Here is a 13,723-nt window from a genome sequence, read left to right as displayed (position 1 = left end):
ATCCACTTCCATAAGGAGGCAAACTGACCGTGACATTCATGTACCCTACATCTAAAACATAGACTGTATAATCTATTTCAGTAGTTTGATAACTGCAGTCCTGGGACCAGCGGTAATCTTTTAGGCCATGATGAGTGATTTGCAGCAGTTACCGGAATCATGCTGAACAGCAAAAATTTAGGAATTTGCTAATATTATGGGATTCTTCTTGGCGTTCTTAAAAACACACAAAAAATGTTGGGAGAAGCTGGCTACAGCCAATTTAGCCGAGACTGTGCTCAGCTAACAGGAGAGCCCCATAAGTTTGTTGTAATTTGGCATGTGAAACAAGGCATAAAGCATATTTGAGATAATCTGTCCCCTGACGGGTTTTATTCTAATCTCCAGGAAATTTTCTTAAACCCTGGAACATAAGATTTAATGGCTGACCGTCAATCTTTACTACCGTTAATAGGCAAGTCTGGCTCCTGAATCCTGCCACACATGTGAATCCACACCTCTTCTCTCAGTACTGCTACAGATGGCATCAACTATCACTGAACATCTTTTCCTACTTGTATTACAGACAGAGAGAATGGAAGAGAGAGAGTAATGCAGGGGAGAACTAAACAGTCTTATTCCTTTCACTCTCCGATTTAAATTTTTCTGAAGAGACAAACAAGATATTTTTAGAGATTAAAACTGCAGATAAAATTGAAAAAAATATTTTTCTAGTACATATTTTTTCCAGGGGAGAATTTAAGAATTATTTAAGAAATTATTTAAGAATTATTTAAGAAATGGGAACAGCAGTATTTGTGTGGTTTAGATTCCCTGTAACTATGAAGAAGTGTGACCATGACTCTGAACCTACAGTCTGCCTAACAAAGAAATATCTCCAGCCTTCTCCCTTCTGCCTCACACAAAAGAGAATTAAAATAGACCCGAGTCATCTTCTTCACATAGGATTTTCTTACTGCCAGAACAAGATGGTGTAGTGTGATAATGATAACCAACTGAGGAAAAAATAAACCAAACACTGGGTTAAACTTTCAGCAAAGAGTATGCATTAGTTAGCTTTGAGGAAAAAGGGATTTGTTTAGTTCAAGCCTTAGAGCAACTGCGTATACATCACATCAATTAGAAAAGTGACTGATTGCACCATTATTCCTTACTCTAGCGCAGTCTCTCCCTTTCTCTTTATTCAAGACATTTCTTTCTTTATACTTGATGTTGGATGTTTCTTTATAATAAAATTGATGGTTATGTTTAAGCTCTACTAAACAGAAGAAAATATATGCAATTTTAAACAACAGCAACAAACCTCAAAAGATTTACCTTAAATGATTTGTATCGTTCATCATTTAACACTTCTTTAGCTCTAGAACTCTCTCCTTCTTCAATAATCTCCTAAACAAAGAAAAAGATTACTTTAAAAAAAATCAAGATTATGGTAAGATTTAGTAAAATAATGTGAAAGAAAGGCTTATCAACATATAAAAACATGAAGAACATCCTTATTGCGCTTATTGTTTTCTTCCATTAGGATCAAATTCTCCTTTCTGAGACAGAAAATTACTGAAGGATGAGGAGAAACTGGAACCACAGAATAAATTTCACAGTACTTATTTACTCATAAATTTACTCAAGGATGAAGTAGAGACTGGGACCATGGAATATATTTCACGGTACTTATTTACTCATAAATTCACAGCCAGAAAGCAGTTATTTACCATAAGCTATCAATGAGTTGTCCTGAAAATTAGATTCCATTATTAGGTTGCATTTACTTCTCTTAAAAGTAACAGCATTGTAAGAACAGAGTTTTTTTCTTAAGTGTACAGTTTCTTCAGTCTTTCTAATAAAAACAAAACAAAACAAAAAACCCACAAAAAAAACCACCAATAAACCCCCCCAAAATCATCCTATTTTCTGTGGGATCATAACTGAATCCCAGTCCCCAGATAGTAGGTACAAAAAGCACTTCAGAGGCTACATTCTTAACTGGTGGCGTGAGACAAACAAGGAGCCAGAGTGAATCACAACACTCAGCACTGACCTCTCCAAACAGCTGAGACCCCCTGATCAGCTGCCTGCTGGAATAACAACACCCAAGATATGGGGTCTTGAAAAGGCTAAGAATTAAAGAAAAATGCAGGGAATACTCACAGCCTCAGTAAGAACATAAAGTTCATCCATCACCTAGATAAAAGGCTCTGCTATAACTCATAGAAAGGTAGGATGTAACAGTAAAGTACTAAAATATTTAACAGGTTTGCAAAAATAGTATTTCTAATAAAGCATTCAGGTGAGCAAAGTGATGCTGCCAAGGGCAGAAGTCACATGAACATAACTATTAACAGTTAACCTGTCACATCCAAATCAGAGTGAGCCTTTAAAAATTACATACAAAGATGATACGGCATTATTTATTAATCTGTACTTATTCATTAGTTACCTTTAATCCTAAGGGTGGGGGTTCCACAACAGGAACTTATGTTACTACAAAAGGTTCCAGAAATTATTGCATTCTTAGTAACAAGGATAATATAATGTTATTACAGGACATACAGAAGGTTGTGTAAATACGCACAAATATCAGTGCTGCACTCTGTAACTTCTAAAAGTAGACCTGCAAAAGAATCAGTTGACAGATAACTCAAAGGTACGTTACCTCAATGACATCTCTGACTCTGTCTCCCATGCAGGGCAACCCTTGTATATCTTTCATTCTGGTTACTGGAAATGGAAGAAATTTCAGCACAGAAGCTGCTCTCAGAAATTCTAGGCAGAATATTTCATTTTCTTTGAATTCATAACTTTCAGCCATTATCTCAAAGGCATCCTGGGGAGGGGGGAGGTGTAGAAAAAAGTTAAAGGTTAATAAAAGCTTAAACTATTCAGTATACTCCTTAGAAAGGTTACTTTTTATGCTAATTCAAGAATTATTTCTATGTAGTAGGGTGAACAGATAAAGTTCATTTAAAAAATTTCAGCATAATTCTCTAACTACTTGCAATTTTCCAGGTATCATAAAAAATTGTATTTTAGAGGCAAATATGGGAAAAGATTCTTATCTGTAACAAAGCCAAATTTCAAAACGCTTTGCGAGATGGACTTTACATATTCTGTGCAGATCTAAGGAATCAATGTGAAATAGTGCCATAACTTTTAAAATCATGCCCAAACGTAAGTAATCCAGCAGGTCAGTTCACAATGTCTTAACTTTCAGGCACAACCAAGTAGGAGTCTATGGCAATACTGGAAACCACCTTCTTATTCAACATGTAGCCATGCTTCTATTTACTAATTCAGGGAACTCTCTTCTTCCTCATTTTTCAGATGTATGACCTACACAAATAAACACATTTTCTTTATGGTTCTTCAGCTGTCTGTGGCTTAGTTTATTCAACATTGTGCTCAAAACTACCTGGAGATTGCCAATACTATCCATATGTCATTTATGCAGCTTTGGAGTCTCCCTCTCTCCCAGAATATGTATTTCACAGAATCACAGAATGGTGGGGTTAGAAGGGGCCTCTGGAGATCATCTTGTCCAACCCCCTGCTCGAGCAGGTACCCCCAGAGCAGGGGCACAGGGCCGCGTCCAGGAGAGGTGTGAATGTCTCCAGGGAAGGGACCCCACAGCCTCTCTGGGCAGCCTGTGCCCCTGCTCTGGCACCCGCACAGGGAAGGGGTTTTCCTCATGTTCAGGTGGAGCTTCCCGTGTTCCAGCTTGTGCCCGTTGCCCCTTGGCCTGGCGTTGGGCACCACTGAAAAGAGCCCAGCCCCATCCTCTTGACACCTGCCCTTCAGATATTTATAAGTATTGACATGATAATTGTACCTTAATAGCAACAATTTTTAGAAATGAAATCCAGGGAACAGATCACGCAGTGGTGGAGAAGAGAGGCAGGTCTTTTGTTTCCCGCTGTAGAATACTATGTTTTGGGAGAGAACAAATGCTGTAGGAAAAGTTTGTGAATAACCCAAGATAAGAACTTACGAAGGCTTGCAGCTGGAAAGCCAAGTTCTTAATGAAATCTTGTGCAAAACCTCCAAAATCTTCAAGGCTGCAAAGTTAGGTGGTTCTTCAGAAATGTTTAAGAGTGTACCCTTTCTAGAAGAGACTTTCACTGTTCAAAGTATTTACCTAAAATGCATCCCACACCCGGCTGTTTTGGATGCTCTTGTGCACCGTTCAAACGGCACAGGGCAGGCTAGGTGCAGACCATAAACGAGCCATGCCTACAAGGCTCCCACATCGCATTGTGTCCTGCAGTCCTGCCAGATATCCCATTTCTTACTCTTCAGCCGGTCTCTAAAGAGCAGCTAACAGTCCCCAGTCTTGAAAGGGCCATATGTCCCACTATATCAGTTGCTGCATATCCTTCCTTTTTTCCAACTTACTCCTGTTTCTTCTTTGACCCATGAGGCATTACAAAATAACAAAGAAGTGGCTGTCAGTGTGCATCTGCCTGCAATTATCACTTCACTGAGCTGTAGTCCAAGTGTCTGTTCAGAAATTGTTTTGGAAGAAGGATGAGTAACACCCTGTGATACAGGTATCAATTGCAAATGGCTTACTAGAAAAATGACTGCATAGGAAGGAATAAGAATAAGAATAAACAGCTTTTTCCTGCCCTCAGGGTTTATGGGATCACTGTTCATATTTAGCCTTAGATTTCATCTCATTTGTAATTAAATGTATCACTATATAGTTTAAAGAAAAATAATTTTAGATTGCTCTTTGATTTTTAGCTTAGCTTTAATGTGCTTTCTGTTGGAAGATAAAGCTAAGTAAAAACCAGCGGGCCATGCACATCATAAATGCTACATGTGTAAAATCTCAAAGTGAACTAGAGTCAGTTCCAGGCCCACTATCTGACGTGACAGCAAATCCAGTGAAGTCATCCCTTTATTACATCCATGGAATCGAGAACAGGATCTGTCACCCTGCGTTGAAGGAATACAGCCTGATTTAAACAACAACAAAAAGATTTTACTTCAGGTACAATCATATAGATCATTAAAATAGAACAGCTTCTTAAAATTAAATCACCTTTCACAATGAAGGTAGATTGTTTACTTATTACATTTCATTGTTTGGTCAGTTCTAGAAAAATAGACCATCTGATACATTGTGTTGTTCAGATTATAAAAATTATAGTCTTATTGAAACAAAATCAAGGTTTTAATCAAACTCTTCAAGAAAAGATTGTCTCTACTGACCCTAGGATTTGCAAAATTTTCCTCTTAACAAATCAAAAAAAAAATGAGATCTTAACTGGTCTGACAGTGTCTCTTCAGAAGAAAGAGGTACCCTAGCTGAACAAAACCTCTTAAATTTCATTTTTCTCTCCTGTGCTACCATGTTAAAGTGTATAAAAATAAACAATTAGGGCTTGCTACAGATAATTTGCTGTGTTCTGTATCACCCGTATAATTTCCTTCCTTGATCTCCCTAAGAATCTGTCACCTGTTGTCCATCTCACTGGAAGGATTCTCCCCTTAGAGAAACCTATCAGTAAGTGCTGCACAACTCCATAACATTTCATGAAAGGCCTCTTGAGATAGAGAGCTGTTTAGCAAGGTGCTTGGTCTGGAAATTTCTACTACTATTTACATTTGACTGGCGCTTGGGTACATGGAGTCAAAGGGAGGAGGGAGAACGCTCCTTTGCGGGCAGGGGAGGGGGGAACCACCAAGCTCAAAAATATTCTATTACAAAAACAGTGCACAAAACCTTAGCTTCTTTACAGCTGTCTTTAAAGTCCTTGCAGTGGCTGATTGTTAGATTTATTCAACTGCTACTCTTTTTTCTTTCTTCCCACATTTAAGGTCTTACTTCCTTGACAGATTATGTTGTATTTTATTACATACTTTTTGGTTAAGACAGGTGCACAATATAGTTACTATTTAGAAAGAAAACTAATGCAGAAAAAGGGGAAACTAACAATACGAGGTCACAAGCAGCATAAATTCATCCCAGTTTGCATATGGAAGAAAAAACACAGCATACATAGTACTGCAAAGCAAACGGGGACATATATCTTACAAGTTGGGTGACAGGAGTCAGGTGTTTCCTCTGCTGTGGATTTTTTCCCACAGTGTTCTCCAAAGTTCTTATTCTTTTTATTATCAGCTTCAAAGATTCTTTCCTACTATGCAATACAAAAATGCTAATTCTTGCTTAAAGTGAGGTTTATGGTCCCACTCACAAAATTATGATTATTTTTGCTTTCTTTTTCTCTCCTTACAAAATGTGCACATGAATACTCACAAAAGCAGTGTTTGGCAAAAAACTTCTTAATCCAGCTAACACTAGCAGGATTAATCAGGGGAGAGAACCAAAAAGATATAGTTGCTACCTTCTTGTTAAAATAGCCTAAACAGACAAAACAGACAGAAAACAGTTCTCATAATTACCTGCTCTGCAGTATGTAGTAATGACAGAGACTGGCAAAGTCATCTTCTTGATTAGGAGGCTCAAAAAGTCTAGGGATGGTTTTTCTCACTCCCAACAGGCGGCCTCTCACGTGCCCATTTAAATAGATGTATTCTACTCTGAATAATCACCCATCATGATAAATGAGTCTGCATACACCAGCACCACTGCTGTTTTAGAGAGGTATTAGCCCCTTCCTCCTAGCGGGACGGCAGTTTTCAGGAAAGCTGTGTCACCACCATTATTGAAAGAGACAGTCATATGTAGCATTTTACTCAAGAGGCTGCTGACAGTCAATGAGAAAATATAATCAAAGCATTTTTATCATTCTAGTTTGCATTTTTCAGTGTTTTCCTGCTTTTGCGAGGCTCATTAAGCTGTTTTAAATAAACAATTAAATAGCATTGAATATTCATTATCCCCTGTACAAAACATTGCTTGCAAATGCTGCAATTAATTATAGATCTGTCTTTTTACATAAAACTGCTTTCGACATTCTTTTTGATAAAATCTTTCTGCTTTAAAAAAAGAAAACAACTGATCTCCAAGTGGAGCTGCTGTCTATTGAATATTATAGTCCATATTGAACAATATTCCAGAGGGAAAATCACATGAAACTCCTATATTAGCTGAGAAAAAGCTTTCACTCTATTAAATCTCTGGTGAAATCTACTTACGGTGATATAAAAAACAAAATCTACTGACCCCTCATTTATTCCAAATCGTCCTATTTCTTACACTAATCACCTCGCCATCTTCTTATCAATCAGATCAATACTGAGATTGCCCATTTAAAAGGTATCAATTTAACAGGAAACTAAATTTCTAGAGATTTTCATAATCTCTGGGGTATTCTGCTGGGGCTGCTCTAATTCAATGTGAAAGATATCTGGGCTACATTACAGTTCTTCAGATACTGCAAATTTTCCATCTGTGTCTGAAACTGTGGGATGTACGTTGGTGAGACTTAGGCTACAGAAAAATCTAGGGATGGAAGGGACTTCCATATCCCAGCAGGTCAGATACAAAAATACACAGAGATCTTGTTGAGTTATGTTAAAAATAAGGAAGAGGGTGGAAACTTTTAAGCTCATTAAATATCTGGTATTTAAGACCTGATAAGATAAAATATCATTAACAAAGCGAAGTTACCAGTAAGCAACTTGGCACATGTAAAAATGCACACTAAAATATTATAAACACTAAAAATCACAGCACTGAAATCAACACAAAGAGCAAGATTCTCAACTAATATATGAGCACAATCCTCAGGAAAAAAAAAAAAATTAATAATGCTCTTCTGGTTTATGCCTGTCGAACACCTAACCCAATAGCTTTCACCAAGAACAGAGTACACGAGTCCACTCACATTCAGAAAAGCAAAAGCAGCTAATGGTCCCATGCTGTGCTTCATACTCATGCTCACTTCAGCAAGACTGTCAGAGCAGTTCCGTTGCTACTTGCAAAATAATCTTTAATAACCTCAATTTAAGACTCTGTAAGAACAGACATCACCAATATTATACTGTCAAGAAAATATTTTAAATCTCATCTGTTTTGTAGAGAAAGCATTACAGTTTCACGGACAGGGCACTTGGCACTTGTCTTATTGCCATGCCTACACCCACTGCTCCGCTGCCGTGTGATCTTGGAAAGCTGCTTCAGACCTTCTTGCCAGCGTTTCCCCTTGCTGTCTTTCTTTTGTTGTCTATTAGGGCTATGAACTCTCCAGGGCTTGAATTGTCTTTTACAATAGGTTTGTACAGCATCTCTTATAAAAAAGGCCTCTATCTTACTTGAGTCTGCAAATGCTACTGCAGCATACATTAAAAAAAAAAAAAAAAAGAAAACCCACTAACCAAGCGAACAACATACCATTGTACAGGTGAAGTTAATCTGCTGAAGACCTAAATAGCAAAGTGTGCTGAACAAAAAAAAAGACAACACCAAAACAACCAAAAAACAACAAACAAAAACACCCCTACACGATACCTGGCTGAAGGACTATTATACTCAGAACAGCAATTTGAGTTAAATTGCTTTTGCTCTCAATCACTGTTTTCTACTTGAAGTTTATTTATTAAGTCATAGATTCAAAGGGTGGGTCTCATCACATTGCTGTTGCCAGTGTTTGGTGTCCATTCAAAATTGACCAAAGTGATTTTAAAGAGATTTAGAACGAACCATCCATTAAAATAATTTTCTTCTCACTTTCCCCACTGTAAAACCTACTTTCATGTGTCAATGGGAAGAGTCATAAGGCCTGTGAATACCTTTTGCATAGACAGAGAGAGAAAATAAATACTTTCAGGTGCTTATTCCAAGGAGAATTAAGCAATTTGAGCCAGCCTGTAGCGTCAACTAAAGTCATTTCCAAATAAACAAAATGATCCATTTTTGTTCAACCTGATTTTTTCTTTTATTTTTGGTATCTCACTGAAAAGCCCAATACTTGCCCAGGTCCAAAGATTTTTTTTCACCTCATCTTACATCAGCTGGAGAAACAAAGGAGGTGAAAGAATGAGAACAACAATAACAGCATAATGTGCCTGATCTCAGGGTCCTTCTATACACACTGTTATTAGAAATAAGTATCTGTTAGCTCCAGCTGCTCCTCGTATTAACCAATAATAGCAGGTTCATTTCTTACAACTGAAAAGTGTGATGCTCTTGAGAAGTTTCCGTATTTTTCCACATAATGTGAAAGAAAACAAGACAATTGTGAGAAAAGGTTTGCTGACAGAGCACAACCTTAGTTAAAGCATCAATCGCATCACACTGCCCTACAGCAGACAGAAAACATATGGTGTAATAAGAAACATAAAATCTTGAAAGTATATTACACCTATTAATATGGTCAAAGAAAGCAATATAGACTTGCTGTATAGATACAAATTTGGGTTGCCAAAAAGTGCAGTGTATTTATGTCCTGTCTGTATTTTGGGGAGCAGCCTCCCACTCACCTTAAAAATGAGAAGAGGTATTTCCCGCTCAGACCAAACCACCAGTTCACATTGGATAGGTATACACTTCACACACATTTACAATTTGCATGTTTGATGTGCTGTCTGGAGAATTTTTACTCAAGTAAGCTACATCAGTAAGACAGTATGTGTTATTAAGTGTATGTATTCAGTTAGTGGTTTTCTACCTATAGAGCTCCCAAATTAATTATAAAATTAAAGTTGAGGTTCTCCCAAGGTCTGTTTTAAAATAGAGTAATAATAAATGCTCAAGCCACTGGCATAACTGATACATATTTCCGTGGGTACAAAAGAAGAGAAAAATAAAGGGATTTTTTTTCTAACAGAGTAGAAAGGAAACCAGGCATCTTTCCCCTGCTAAACATCTACATTCTCATTACCATGAGTAACAGCCAAAGCGGAGTAACAGTCAGTAGCGTTAGCAATAAGCCTCGGAATCACAGAACCATTTGCCTCTGACTTAATTAGTTTCTTCTGTAAGAATTAAATTGTACTTTCCTCACAGAAGAAAGTCTTTCTGGATTTTATTGCAGTCTAGTATTAATATTCAAATCCAACAATGCCTCTCGGGCAAAGCAGAATGACTCCATTCATTTTACCACATGAAAACACAATGCGGCCCCAAAGTGTATATCTTCAGTGGGAGAGGGGGAGGATGGCTAGCTATTTACAAAAGAGCCAGAGAACAATACTGTAATATTATATTCCATAGCATTAATGTTCAAGACAAACATAAAGGAAACATGCTATGGTACAGCCTCTGGTGAAACAATTTTCCCTTTTGTTTTGCAGCTTCACCCACCTGAACAGCTACAGTTCACCTGTGGCGTCAGGGCTGTGTGTTCAGGTGCATTCCTGAGTCGTCCAAATCAGTAAAGCCCATGGCAGTGGTTACCAACCGACGTACCATGAGGCCACAGCACGGGATGCACAGTGACCCAAAGACTGCATGAGGCCCCGCAAGCCCGAAGTGGTTGCATTCCTCCTCCATGAACCGCAGCACAATGCCACTGTCCCCTCCTTGGCATGCAATTTAACATACTTAGACTAGTCTTCACACAACAGGCATTGCTACTGCTCAACAGCCCATAAAAAAGTAATATGGGGTAGAATTTGCCCCATACTGAACACAGTCATGAAACCTTCACACCTGCACAGTGTTTGCCGACCCTTCTGTAGTTTCTTCCATGATGTAAAACTGGTTTTTTGCACCTTTCTTTAAGCTATTTTCTGGCTATTAGGATAGAAAGGAAACATGGGACAGCTGAACACAGAAATTGCACCTAGTGTGTTAAACCACCACATTGTCCTCATGACCTTTCATCAAATATTTCTGCTATTTAGTTTTAATAAACAGTCTTTCACAATAAAATATATACAGAACAGGACTCAAGATTAAAACTGATCACTAATTACCAATTTCTCCAGAAATTGAGTCTCCAGAAGCGTCTCTTGCCTTGTTGCACGCACATCACTGCCTATTAGTGACTGTTTTCCTGCTCTTCTGAAGAGACTAAAAGATGTCAAACATAACTACTACTCATTTGAAAGAGAAATTTGATACAGGGAATCAGGGCAAAGTCCAGTGGAAGGAAGAATCTATGAGTTCATCCAAGAACGCATAGGCAAATAATAGCTTTGTGTCCTTGTTACAGGCAAGATCAAAAACCATTATTTTCAAGCTACCCAAAGGAAAAAGAAAATCTGTAAGGAAAAGGAACAACCCTGGCTCACAGAATAAAGTTGTTATACCAAAATACTATCATCGACACATAATTCAAGATGGTTTGGACCTAATTCCCAGGATGCATGGCATTGAGCCAGGGAAAATCTGTCATTTAATGGTTGGCTGCCCACAGCATGCACAAGTGAATTATACCAATGCTTCAGCGCGTTTCCTAAGTGCTCGCAATGAAAAAAATCCGTTGGAACACTTTTATCTGAGAACGTGAATTACAGGTTTAATACAAGACCAAAAAAACAACAGCAAAACTGAAAATCAGGCTACTGTGGCATTAGGCAGACTAACTGGCAGGCCTCCACAGAATGGGCCGGCTCTTGCAGTCCATAAACACCCAAGCCTTCAGCTGTCATTGCAAGCTTTGATCATGGGGAGAGAAGAGCAACATCCCTAAGAAGTTACTTTACATATCAGGTCTGGCTGAGATGGAGTTCGTTTTCCCCACAGCAGCCTCATAGTGCTGTGCTTCATATCAGTAGCAAGAAACATGGTGATAACAAGGCTGTCTCCCCAACATTTCCCCCTAACCTGTAGGCTGGGAGATCTTGGGAGGGGACATAACCAGGACAGCTGACCCAAAGTGACCCAAGGGATACACCATACCATATGACGTCTGCTCAGCAACAAAAGCTAAAAGAAAGGAGGGGGTGGGGCGGGGTGGGGGTTGGGAGGGGTCATTCAATACTACTACATTTGTCTTCTGGAGCAACTGTTACCACCTACGGAAGCCCTGCTTCCTGGGAAGTGGCTGGACATCTCCTGCTGATGGGAATCAGAGAATAAACCTTTTGTTTTCCTTTGCTTCCACACCCAGACTTTGCTTTTGCTTTATTAAACGGCCTTTATCTTGACCCACAATTTTTAAATTAAATTAATTTAATATTTTATAGTTTAATAATTTAAATACCGCATGAACTCAGAAGAGTTACTCTCAAAGTACAAGGATGAAAAACTGCCACCTTCATCACTACAAAACCTAATTTCTACCCAGACTCACAAATGTTCAATATATAGGATAACGGAAGGGAGTCTCAGTGTTTCAAACTGCCCTGCTTCTAATGTATTTGATAAATGAATTTAGCTGAACGCAAGTTGTCGTATGACATTAAGATTGCTTCAATGATAAACCTGGAAGTAATTTAGGGACTGCCTCTCTGTAAAACACGGGTATAACAGAAACCATTCAATTAATATTTTTCTGCTATCATAGTTTTCATTTGAACTGAATCTTGGACTGAATCCAGGAATTCAACAGCTAGAAGACAAACTATGTATTCACGGGAGAGTTCACTATAGTACTCAGTCTTTGAAAATGGAAAAATATTGTGTGAATTTACGAATAAAGACATTAGATGTTTCAAATATTAAAAATAATTTTAAAAGGTATCATTAAAAAGTGAACTATGTTATTCTAGATCTTTTTGTGCTCAAAAAGTTAATGATAATTAAAAATCAACAACTTTAACCCTTCTAGGAGGAGCATTGTACTTTGCCATTATCCATCACAATCACTTAATTTTTTTACCTTCAGAATGACCGATAAAGTGTCCTACTACAGAAAATTCAAAGAGCCAGACGCCTACATTCCACTGTTTTCAGGAAGCGTAGGCCTAAGGCACTCACTTCCTATTTCTCCAAGAAGACCAGTAGTTTACAGAATCTTTGGGTGATACTATATTTAGTCTGACATCTTCCTCTACAGCAGCATGTATTTGATATTCGTAAAGATAAAGATAAAGAATGACTGCTTTCAAGAGGTTAAATGGTAGCATTCACAGCCTTGGTTTTTCTAGCAGGAGATGGGGCATGGTAGCAATTTCAAAAGAAGTGGGTTTGGGAATGTTGGAATCATTGGGGTTGGAACAGACCCCAGGAGGTCTCTAGAACCTCAGGCTCAGCAGGGTCAAAACTCAATTCCCATCAGGTTGCTCAAAAAGAGAAATTTTTTTAAATAAGCAAACTGTTTAACCTACTTGAGTAACATAAACACTATTATATAATTAGTATAATTGATTATTATTTCAAAGCATTGCTACAAGGCAAAATTTAGGTTGTTTAATTTTTAACCGTTCATTCCCAGATCAAGTCATTCTGGAGTTGTTTTTAGGTTTATCTTTAGCTCTGAATTCCCAGAGGTTTTAGTGTTTACCATGTAAATGTTTTTTATTCTCAGATTACTGATATCTGTTGTTATTTTTTTTATACGGATCTTACAAATAATATTTACTTGAAAGACTTGTGTGTATTTATAGACACACCCACAAAGTAAAAGGATAAAGAATATAAATAATAAAATAATGGAGGTGTTTCATGTTATAGTTGAAACATACAAATGCAACTATGCCAGATTTATTCAGACTATACTACACTAGAGTCTCTGTGTCAAATGTTTCTTATTGAATAGTTGCCACTGAATATCTAGAGCCAGTCAAGAGGCACAATTACTTAAGAGGAATTTAGACCAGGTGATTCAGGCTCTTCATATCCACTGAACTGTGTAATGTTATGAGCATTAACTAGGACATATGACGGTCTCCAACATTTCTGTTTAACTAGACAATTTAAGGGGTT

General features: G+C 37.8%; 1 protein-coding gene across 1 annotated transcript in view; it reads right to left on the bottom strand.

Moving 5' to 3' along the window:
• Window positions 1-13,723, bottom strand: part of DNTT (DNA nucleotidylexotransferase) — a 95,744-nt gene that overhangs the window by 71,369 nt on the left and 10,652 nt on the right. The window contains exons 4-5 of the mRNA XM_075108053.1: window positions 2,654-2,824; window positions 1,318-1,389 (exon numbers count right to left, since the gene is read on the bottom strand). Of these exons, the coding sequence (XP_074964154.1) occupies window positions 1,318-1,389; window positions 2,654-2,824 (243 nt within the window). The remainder of the gene's footprint in view (window positions 1-1,317; window positions 1,390-2,653; window positions 2,825-13,723) is intronic.

The sequence above is a fragment of the Phalacrocorax aristotelis genome, chromosome 12, assembly GCF_949628215.1.
Source record: "Phalacrocorax aristotelis chromosome 12, bGulAri2.1, whole genome shotgun sequence".
NCBI classification, from domain to species: domain Eukaryota; kingdom Metazoa; phylum Chordata; class Aves; order Suliformes; family Phalacrocoracidae; genus Phalacrocorax; species Phalacrocorax aristotelis.
Note: the sequence above shows the minus strand (reverse complement) of the source record. Positions and strands in the feature narration are given on the sequence as shown.